The sequence below is a fragment of the Pogona vitticeps genome, chromosome 11, assembly GCF_051106095.1.
Source record: "Pogona vitticeps strain Pit_001003342236 chromosome 11, PviZW2.1, whole genome shotgun sequence".
Classification (NCBI taxonomy): Eukaryota; Metazoa; Chordata; class Lepidosauria; order Squamata; family Agamidae; genus Pogona; species Pogona vitticeps.
In genome coordinates this window covers 6,275,967-6,286,934 of record NC_135793.1, presented here as the reverse complement: position 1 = coordinate 6,286,934, position 10,968 = coordinate 6,275,967, and the positions used below count along the sequence as shown (strand labels likewise).

Here is a 10,968-nt window from a genome sequence, read left to right as displayed (position 1 = left end):
CACTTAGGGGGGTCACCAGGGGTGGGGGGGGGTGAGGTCCCATGGCCTGGCACCTCAGATCTTCTAACCAGAAAGGCCAAGAGACTGAACGGATGGAGCTTTTCTCTGTGCTCGTAATATTTGGGAACTTTTGCTGGTTTATCCTGCCTGTTCTTGGTTTCCTTGGTGGACCTTAACTGCACAGTATGCAGGTGGCCCTCTTTCGACAAAAGTTATTGTCAATTAAGTGGAGGGATTACAAGGCAAAATCACAGAATGATAGAGTTAGATATAGTTGCTATTGCTTTTTTTTTTCTAAAATAGCCATCATATTTTTAATGTGTTTAAAAATCAATGCTTTGCCTACATTTGTTGTCTGAGCCGATTCTTCTTTGAAGAATGAAGAATGTTATTGAAGGATATTATTGAATATTATCAAATATTATTGAAGAACATTATTATTTCTTAAGCACCTAAAAATAACATTTTATCCGAGCATTGTAGACAGCATGATCAAGGCCCTGCCCCCAAAATTCCCAGTCTAAATAATGAGACTTTCTCTGTTTTTTTTCCCCTCTTCTCTTTCTCCCTTTCTCTCAGAGTGTCAACAAATTTGTGCCTATCTCGGATTTTATTAATAGTGTTATTAAGAATCTCTCTTCTTCCATCATAAATAACACAGGGGGAACTTTCTCCAAAATGACCAAGAAACATGAACAATAATCACGCATCTCTTGCTTTTAAAAGAAATACTCGGCAGGCCTCCGTTCTCACCCCACAACTGTCTGAATTAATTTCTGGAGTGCATGGATGGATAATTTGCATGAGGGTTTTGTTATGCAGTTCCTGGCTCTCCCCCTTTCCTCACCCAGCACCTAGGTCAGGTGACTGAGAAGGGGGGGGGATGATGAAACTGAAGCTCTATTCCATTCCATTCCATATGATTAACTGTTGTTGATTACTCGCCTGCTTTTCCTTTCTGCCTTCCTTTCTTTTTTCCCCCCAGTTCTTTCATTCTTTCTTTCTTTGTTCCTGCAGAAGGGAAGACCTTCTGGCACAAATCCCAAACACAATCTCCTCTTTCCAGCTATATCTTAAGCCTTGGGCAGGGCTCTTTCTTGATTCTACAAGGATGTAGAAGCCCGGCCAGGGTGGAAATGTCTACAACCCCAACAAAAGAAGCACAATTCATGGAGATGAACTGCTCCTGCTCTGGTAACCTTTCTGAACCCATCCTTCAGTGGCCATTTCTGCAGCTGGAATTGTTATACACTTTGCTAAACAGAATAGTAGTATAAAACACAGGAGATAATCTACAGTCAGAACAGATGCATTAAAATACTTCTAGAATAAGAAATATTTGCCCCTGTACTACATAAACACCGGTGGGTGAGGGATCTGTGCTGCACAGCCCCCCCCCCATATGTCAGATAAATTCATACTGCTGATTTTTTTTGCATGCCTGCATACATGCATTCTGCTTTTTTTGCATGCCTGCATACATGCACTCTGCTTTTTTTGCATGCATGCATGCATGCATTCCAAGAGGACAAACACTCAAGCTTCACAATACAGCACAAATAAACTCAAATCTGGCTAATTTTTAATTCATCGGACTGTGGATTTATTCGAAGGTTTCACCTCTCCCTCTCAAACTGGCCCATTGATACCAACGCATTCATCACAAGTAGGTAGTGACCTGGGTTGTTTCAGTATAAACAGAAGAAAATCTGGCATTTGGGGGTGGGGAATTAGATTCTACTTTGAAAAAAAATGCCGTTTGACTATATTTACTAGAATTACCCGGGAAGGTGAGGATGATACAGCTGAAGGATGATGATCATGAGGACGAGGACGCCTGGCTTGCCTTAAGTGCACATGTTTCTACTTTATGGTTCCTATACATTAGTAAAAGTGGATCAGGACCCCATAAATTCCTGTGTGGTTTTCCTAGCTGGCTGTTTTCCTTTTCCTGCAAACCACCCTTTAAACTCATATTTTTTTAAAAAAACATACAAACAAGGGCTCAGAACAAACCAATCTCATCCTCTTGTATTCACAAAGGCAACACCACACACACAGAGAGAGACACACACACACTTACTCCCCCCCTCCTTTTGGAGAAGGCTTCTGCGTTTTAAATTATAATTTGCAGGCTGAATAGATGCATCCCATTCGCAAGGCAGTCACACTAAATTGGGGCGGGGGGGGGAGAAGAGAGAGTCACATCATCCGTCCCCTGTTTTAATTGCAAACGTCTGGCCCAAAGAGTGTGTGTGTGTGTGTGAAGCCCCCTCTACCTATTGACGCTGCCTTGGTCCGTGTTATCCGCGAAGCTGCGTCTTAAACACGGAAGGAGAGAAAAAAAGACACGAGGGGGAGAGACGGCTGGGGTTTCTAACCAGGAACACAAACATCATTCCGATATTATATATATATATATATAAACAAACCAGGAAAATGGACCCAATTAACTGTCCATACAAATAGATACATATTATTATTTAAAAGAACAAACCAACGGGGACATTAGCAGCAGTTCCAAGCACAAAACCCGGGGAAGGGTTGGCTGGTGGGTCGAGGAAAACCCCGCCAGGATTTCTTAAGGCAGCGATCGCCTGCCACGATTTATCGCTTTAATGGGATGATCACAACCCGATCTATGGGCGAGGCGAGGTGGGATTTCCCTTCCGGCCCCCCCACCCCGTCCCTTCCCATCGGCGGTTTCGGACATTCGGCGCAGGACAGCCGACAGTTTGCACGATCCTTCGCATCCACACCGAGAAAGAAACACGAGTGGTTTTAATTTTTTTCTCCCCCCCCCACCCCCTTGCAAATTTCAAACGGGCTTGAAAAGAAGAGAGAGACAGAACTTGGATTCCAAAAATAAATAAATAAATAAAATGGGGGGTTTCCGATTAAAACGTCACCAAAGTTTTTAAACTCATTATCATCATCACAACAACAACATATCACAAACAGTAAGGCCGCAAAGGATTCTGGAAGGCGGGGGGGGGCACACAAGGAACTTTTAAAATAAATCCAGTTCCGGTCATGCCACACAAATAATGCAACCTTTTGTCAATTTGTAAAAACGTTTTATTTTAGACCTTTTTGTGTGTCTGTCTTTACAACAATAAAATATTGCGTCAATATAAACCCCCCCCTCCGACTAAAAGTGGTTGACAACCGAACATCATAAGCGACTGGTGTTTTTAAGCTTTCCTTCTTTCGACAGCCGCTTCGGGTTTTTATTCTTTCTTTCTTTTTTAATTTTTTTTTCAATTTTTTTTAAAAACTTTTTTTAAAACATAATGCGGAATTTATTGAAAATAAATAATTGTCGGTCACTGCGATAGGCAATTTGGAATAAAATAGTTGAAAAAAGCAACCTTTAATGAAAATAGCGTTTATTATAATCAGTTACTAAATGAATAATCTAAATGATCTTTTTTTCTTTTAAATTAATAGCTTCCCAAAAAACGCTTAGAATATACAAAACTGTACAATGTAATTTTTTTTTCGTTCTTTTTTTTTTCTCCTTTTTAAAAATTATTTAATATAAAGTTGGCAGAAAGATAGCGGTTTTTTTCCCCCCAGTGTTGGGATATTTGAAAAGCTTGATCAGAATCCTTGGAAGGGGCCCGGACAGAAATGTGGAAATAAAAACAGGATGAATTTCCGCGGCGGGGTGGGGTGCAGCAGGAAGAGAAATCGGGAGGGGAAAAAATTCTTTTGTATAATTAATATTTTACGGGGCGCAATCAGGGGCAGGAGGGCCTATTATAAAATGCCAAATTGGGGAGAGAGGGTAGGTTATTATATCCTAGACCTAGACTTTTTACGCGGGGGGGGGGAGATATATACGGGAAACTATGGAAAAAAAATATTCTTATCCTTTACTCCTCTGTAAATCAAAGGGGCCGAGCGCCGGAATGGCTAGCCACTGTGTCCTCCTGTTTCCCAACCGCCTTCCAAAAATGTATTTCCAATAAATATACATATTACGGGATCCGCCTAGGTGAAAGCGGACAATACACTATAGGTCTGTTTGTACAAGGCTGCACAAAAACCTTCTGATGTGCGCCTTTACAAACCCGCACATGCACACCTACCAGGAGATCCGAGCTACTTCCTAAACCCCGAGGTTGCTGTGTGAGTGGATCTACGGGGGAAAATCGTGTCTATTATTATCATCATCAATAATATAATATTCTTATTATTTCCTCCGGGAATGCTCATGTTCAAAATATCATCAAACAGCTACACTTAAGACACAAGTCTTTGGAAGAGATCTGGCCCTCCTCTAGCAACACAGCGACAGAAACTCTCCAGAAAAATAGCATTTTTCCCTTCCTCTTCCATTCTTCGCCCGCCACCCCGTCCAAGCTTAAATCCAACCCACTCCGACTCCTCTTCTGACGCTTTTGGAAGAAAACTCACGGATCGGATCCCCAAAGCGAAAGCCGGAGCTGATAAAAGGCTGTCTCTAAACAACAGACCGTAGCTTCGAACCAGGAGACACAGCGGCTCACCAGCGGGCCGAGGAAGCGGAGCGTTTAACAAAAGGCAATCGGTTTATTTTGGCGACGTTTTGCTTTCTTTCTTTTAAAGCTCTTTGCTGGGAGGAACCAAAGTCCCAGGGCAGAGCAATCAGGAAACAAAGAAAATAAATCGGGAGGTAGGGGCATTAAAGGATGTTATGTTGACGAGGTACACTTCTGAGCGCTATTTAAATAGAAAAAAGGGGGAAATCTAAGAAAAATTGGGAAATTCAGATATTTCTGAAGGTGTGGTTGTTTTGGTGCGTTTTCTATAAGATTTTCAGTGCCCCCCCCCTTATAGGACCAAATTTGGAGAATTTGACTTTTTTTTTCTTCCCCTTTCGCCTACCGCGCATTTTTAAATAATGCTGCCAATAATGATGACATGGAATAAGGAAAGGGAGGCAGTGAAAGGCTGATGGATTGGGTTCCAATTTTAGGTCATCGATGTTGGTTTACAGGGGTAATAAAACGCCCCCGCCCCCGACCTTCGGAAGGCCGCCATCTCGGAGTCTGGGTCTAGTCCAGTCAAGCTAAAAAGACTTCCTGAAAGAAAAAGAAAAATCCATCCCCTGAAATATATCGGATTGTACCAAGGCGCTGGAAGGTTACTCATAGGCACGTCTTGTCTTTTTAAAAATTGTCGATACAGAAAGAGAAAGACCGAGAGAGACACACAGAGAGAGAAAGGGAGAGATTTGCGTGAGATTTTTTTGTTGTTGGAATTTTCCTAGCAGAGAATTATTATTTTTTTAAAGGAACAAACACACACACACACAAAATTACCTTCCCTGTTCAGCACAGAAAACCAGGTCAAGGGAGGAGGAAAAAAAAAAACACGTGACAGCAGAGAGGAAAAATAAAAATAAGCGTGCCTCTCGAAAGATGCAGCGTGTCTGTCTGGACGTGTGAGCGCGCGTTTGCGTACCCGTGTCCTGCCCGGAACGAGGGAAAGAAGCCGGCTTCCCAGGCGCACCCTCCCCCTCCCTTCTTTTCACTTCTTAATTTGGGGTTGCTTTGGGAGTGACGGTGGTCCCGAATGAACCAGTATTCTCCTTCTCTCCTGGAGGCCGGAAAGGATGATAAGCAACAGAAGTGACCAAAAAAATCCTGGCGAACGATGCAAACGAGGAGAAAGGGAGGGAGGGACGGGGGATGGGGGGAAAGAGAGAATTGTATATATATTTATATATATATATATATTTATAGAATCACACCCAAATGATCCTGATCCGCCGCCGCCGCCCCAGTTCCCGAGCGGGTCCGTCATAGTCAAAGGTCGTGGCAGGAAGGCGGGTCCGTCTTCACGCCGTGGGGGTAGACTTCGTGGGGCTGGGGAGGCTCTCCCGGCGGCGTCATGCGCTTCTCCTTCTGCCGCCGGTTGCAAAACCAGACCCGGACCACTTCTTTCTCCAGTTGGAGGCTGTCGGCCAGCGAGGAGATCTCCTGGGCGGCCGGCTTGGGGCACTTGAGGAAGTGGGTCTCCAGCACCCCTTTGACGCTCACCTCGATGGAGGTGCGCTTCTTGCGCTTGCGGCCCTGGGCGGCGATCTTGTCCAGGCCGGTGGGGCTGCCGGTGGAAGAGTCGGCCTCCTCCAGCCACTTGTTCAGCAGCGGTTTGAGCTTGCACATGTTCTTGAAGCTCAGCTGGAGGGCCTCGAAGCGGCAGATGGTGGTCTGCGAGAAGACGTTCCCGTAGAGGGTGCCCAGCGCCAGGCCCACGTCGGCCTGGGTGAAGCCCAGCTTGATCCGCCGCTGCTTGAACTGCTTGGCGAACTGCTCCAGCTCGTCCGACGTGGGGGTCTCCTCGTCCGAGTGCTCGGCCCCGCACGAGGGGGGCGCGCCCAGCTCGGCCCCCTCCGGCCCGTCCCGCAGCACCACCGACGACGGGTGCAAGGGGGGCCCCGACGGCGCCTGGGGCTGGGGGGCCGCTTGCTGGGACTGGGGCTGCGAGGGAGGAGGCGGTTGGGGGGCTTGGGGGGGCGGCTGGGGGGTGGCGGCGGCCGGCGGCGGGGTGAGCCCCCCGTGCTCCAGCATCCCGCTCACCGTGAAGCCCCCCTGCCCGTAGTGAGCCGGGCTGGCCCCCCAGGTGTGGGGGGAGCGCTGTTGCTGGTGATGCTGCTGCTGCTGCTGCTGCTGCTGGTGCGGGTGCGGGTGCTGATGCTGGTGGTGGTGATGATGCTGGTGGTGGTGGTGGTGATGATGGAGGAGGGCGCCCAGCTGCAAGTCCTCCCGCCCGGGCTTCACGTCGGGGGGCTCCAAGGGCGAGGGCCAGGCGCCCCCACCGCCGCCGCCGCCGTCGCCCAGGCTGGCCACCCAGTGGTGGCCCAGCGGGTGCCCGTTGCTGCCCACCGACGGCAGGTAGTCGCTCTGCAGAAGCTTCGGCGGGCCGCGGAAGGGGCTCCCCGGCTGCATCCCCGCCGCCGCCGCCGCCGCTGCCGCTGCCTCCGCGTGCACCAGCCCGCCGGAGCCCAGCAGGCTGTAAGGGTTCGACGCCGCCGTCGCCATGGCTCGACGCCCGGTCGCCCGCCGGTCGCCCGCCCGACGCCCGACGCCGCCGCCGCGTCCCCGGACTCGCTCCTCTCTACTGCGGCCGAGGGAGACGCTCGCCCGCCTTTGACATCCAGCCGGGCGAAAGGGAGCCCGAGCCGCGGCCGCCTCCCCCCCCCCCCGCCCTCGAGCGGCAAGGCCGGCGGCCAATCCGAGAGCTCCTTCCCGCCGGGAAGTGGGCCGCCCAGCCAATCCGGGCCGCCGGCTCACCTCCCGTCCCGATGGGAAGAGAACTGGGGGGGGGAGAGATGGGGGGGAGAGAAAGGCAAAGAGACCAGGCAAACAGAGGAGGCAGAGCGAGGCGGGAGGAGAAGGGTTAAAACGAGGGAGTCGGGTGGCAGGAAGTGGCCCCGTCCTCCAGCCTCATTGGCCCACGCCCGTCACAGGACCCCCCCCCCGGGTGCGAGGGTTAACCCTTCCTTCGCTGGAGCGCTGGAGCCGAAAGGTTGTCACGCCCCCCCCCCCCGCCCAACCTCACTTGATGTAAGGGTGGGAGGAGAGGGACAGAAGGGGAGGCGACGGCACGGTTTAAATTTGCAGTGATTAATTCCAGATATATATAGTATATATATATTCCCCCCCCTCCAGGTTCAAATCGGGGAAGGGGGGGGAGAGGCGAGGCGAGGTTAAATACCTGCCTTCAAGACGGATCGCTTCTCCTCGGCCAAGTTAAGAGGGAATCCCGACCTTCTCTCTCTCTCTCTCTCTCTCTCCCTCTGTCTCTGGATTTGAGCAAAAGGCAATCACTCGGAAAGGGATTGAAGGATGAAAGGACGCGGGGGGGGGGGGACGGGCGCGAGAGGAAGATCCACGGGAGCAACCCGTCAGCAAACCTCGCCTGCCCGGGACCCACCGTCCAGGCACTTTCCAAAGTTTCGATCCTGCGCATCACACGGGATTTTCCCACGCGCGCACCCTCCCCTTACCTCTTTCGCGCACGGGTCCCCTCTGCGCAGGCCCAGGGCGCCGCCGCCGCCTCCCCCGCGCGCACGTGTGAACGCCGCCTAAGACTGGGGGAAGCGCCCTGGGTTGCCTCCTTAACGGCGGCTGGCCGGTGGGTCAATCAGGAGCTCACCCCCATGCGCCTGATTTAAATGCAAATCCGGCCGGCCTCTCTCTCGAGGCGACGGGGCGGCCTTCCACCTTCCCCGCAACTTTCCCGAGCGCTCAGACCCTGCGTGTCTGCGTGTGCGTGCGCCCACGCTCACAAGTTGCGGAGAGACCCGGCTCCCGCAGCCAGTTAACTCTCCTGCCTTCTGGAGAGGTTCAAGAAGTTGACAATACCTTTGTGTTTCCCACGCCTCTCCCAAAATACAGCGCACATCCACACGCGCAGCCTGGCCAAACTGTGTAAATAAATCAGGAAAAGTTCCCACTAAAGTCCCTCAACTTTGACAGAGGTCTGCGAGATGCTTTCTGGTGTGGGGGTTTTATTTATTTTTGTTTTCAATTACGTATGTTCTCCTTTTAAATGTAGCTCTGTGTAAAAAAAAAAGGATCTAATCGTAAATAGGTGAAAGATGGACAGAAAGGGGTGTGGCAGGCGATTACTGGTGCTTCCTAAACCGCTATCCAAGTTTTTAAAATATATACATATGTATCTGTATATAGATAGAGACATATATATATAGTCAACTGTGTATCCCTCTTTCAAATGTTCAGGGGAAGAACAGAAATCGCGTTTGAATTTTCCAGCCGAGAAAATTAAACCCCAATATCTCCCGAGAAAGAAAGGAAGTGGGGGGGAACTCTGAAGATTTTTTTTCTAAAAAGATGACCTTTCCTTGCATAATTTCGGAGGTAACCTAGCTGCGTAATTATATTTGCACTTACAGAACGCTGCTGCATCGCGCTTCTCTTATTGGTTTGAAATTCCATTAAATATATTGCAGGAGCTCCTAGGTTAAGCTTGATTTAAATTTGCATACATTTTCATATATTTAGCAGAAATAAAAGAAGGCTTGCAGCTACCCGAAAGTCATTAAGGCTTTAAGTTCTCTAGGAAGACAGATCTGGAGAAACAAACCCAAAAAATAAAATCCAAGAAAATGGTAAGACGGTCCCTAAACAAGGTGAGCTCCCACCTTCTTGATATCTATATATCTATATATTTTCTCTCGGTTGCATATTTGTCTTCACCCCCCTCACCCCCAAACTTAGTTTAAAAGAAGGGCTTGTATAATGTCTTTCTATAAAGTTTCGCCGCCTGGGCGGGTGTTCGAAAAGCTGAATGCTTTTCTTTTTTTGCTCGTTTTGAGTTAAAGTTTGAGACAACCGTGGCAATAATAAATGGTGAAACTTGGTGGGTTTGTTGTGGTTGTCGTTGTTGTTGTTTATATTCTAGTTCACTTCGCTGGCCGTCGAGAAATGTATTTGCTCATCCTTATCTATTTCTGTATTTAAGCCTAGAAGTGATTTTTTGGGGGGAAGGGGTGCGGTTGTTAACAAATACTTTTTGAGGAAGAGAGGTAACGTTCTTCTTTTATTTATTTATTTATTTATTTATTTATTGTCCTTGTTGTTACTAGACGTGTTTTGGGGATCCGTAGAATAATCGGTAAAAATTGGGGGATGGATTTATATGCGTCGGATGATGCAGAAGCAAGGACCAAGAAGGGTAAGTGAGGAGAAGTTATGGGAGGTGAAGGTGGCGAATCTCCATGAAAAGAATCTCTAGGAATCCACTCTGATCCGACCTGAACATGGAATCCGTCCTGTTTGTGATCCTCGGTTTTGAAATCCGTGGAAGGCAAATGAGGGCCAAAACTTCCCTCTGTGTCAGAAACGAAGATGCCTCGTGTTGGCAGGGGGCGAAAAGGATGACGCAAAAGCCCCGTGACCCCGCTCCTTAGCCCACTTAAGCCGAACCGTGGCGGATCGAGGCGCATTCTAGGCGGCCATCCCCGGCACGCTTGCTTGGCTGCCAGCGAACTGAACCGAGTGGAAGGGGGGTTTACTTTGAGTAAACACGCCCAAGGAGGACCTTTGAGGTCCGTAGGCGTCCGAGTCAGCCCGTCTCAAGTGCGATCCAGGCCGGAGGAGGGCAACGGGCGAGGACCCTTCCCGTCGGTTCTCCTTGGCTTCGTTAGGGATCGCCCCGAGGACCCGGCTGGCTTTTCACATTTCTCTCCCGCTCTTCCCCTGAACTTCTGAATGACCTTTGTCAACTTTCTTATTTTTGGTTCAAGTAACACCCCCCCCGCGCTCTCCCGCCCGCCCATCCGCCAAGCCCTCCTTTCCATTTTTTCTTTCACAGGCCCAGAGAAATCAAGCACTATAGTAGCCTAATGGCGGTGGGAGGGAGGGATGCTAATTCGTTTTGAAGTTTCTTTGATTTGCTAAAAAATAATAATAATAATGTTTGATTCTGAAGGCACGGGCGCCCTCCTGTTCTGCTCCAGATTTATGGGAGAACAGATCCAGAGTGGCGATTCTGGGGACGATGCTGATGCCCTTCCTTCGTTTTATATCCCTTCTCCTCCTCCTCCTTCCTCCTCCTTCCCTTCTTCTTTCTGCTCTTCTGGAGTGTTTTTCATCTGCCTGGAGCCGAGGCCCTCCTTGCTTTGCCTTCTAATCTGCTGGAGAGGGTTTCTTTAGCCCTTCCTGTCAGTCTAACTTCCCGAGTGTAACAGATGCTGCTCTCTGGAGCTCCTTTCTGCCGCTTTGCTCTATTCAGCCCCGCATTTTTCTCCCCGTGATCGGGGTTTCCATAGAGAGAGGCATAAAAGGGGCACCGAACCCGCCCATCCAGAGCCCCATAGAGAATAAAAGGACCTCATTCAATAGAACGACCCCGTCTGAACATGAGAGCATTCCCCCCCCCCTTCGCCTCTCCTCCTTAGGACAGGCACAGTAACTGTTGCAAGAATTTGTAACTTATTTTTCATGGACCCCA

General features: G+C 49.3%; 1 protein-coding gene and 1 long non-coding RNA gene across 2 annotated transcripts; one reads left to right on the top strand and one right to left on the bottom strand.

Annotated features, from left to right (window-relative positions):
• Window positions 1-981: 981 nt before the first annotated feature.
• On the bottom strand, window positions 982-7,105 carry POU3F4 (POU class 3 homeobox 4). Its single transcript, XM_072981202.2, has one exon. The coding sequence runs from the start codon at window positions 7,029-7,031 to the stop codon at window positions 5,796-5,798; it is 1,236 nt and encodes a 411-aa protein (XP_072837303.2). The 5' UTR covers window positions 7,032-7,105; the 3' UTR covers window positions 982-5,795.
• A 1,711-nt stretch (window positions 7,106-8,816) lies between these two features.
• LOC144584500 (uncharacterized) lies at window positions 8,817-10,968 on the top strand. Its single transcript, XR_013538787.1, has 2 exons — window positions 8,817-9,145; window positions 9,602-10,968. It is a non-coding gene; the product is annotated as an uncharacterized LOC144584500 (long non-coding RNA).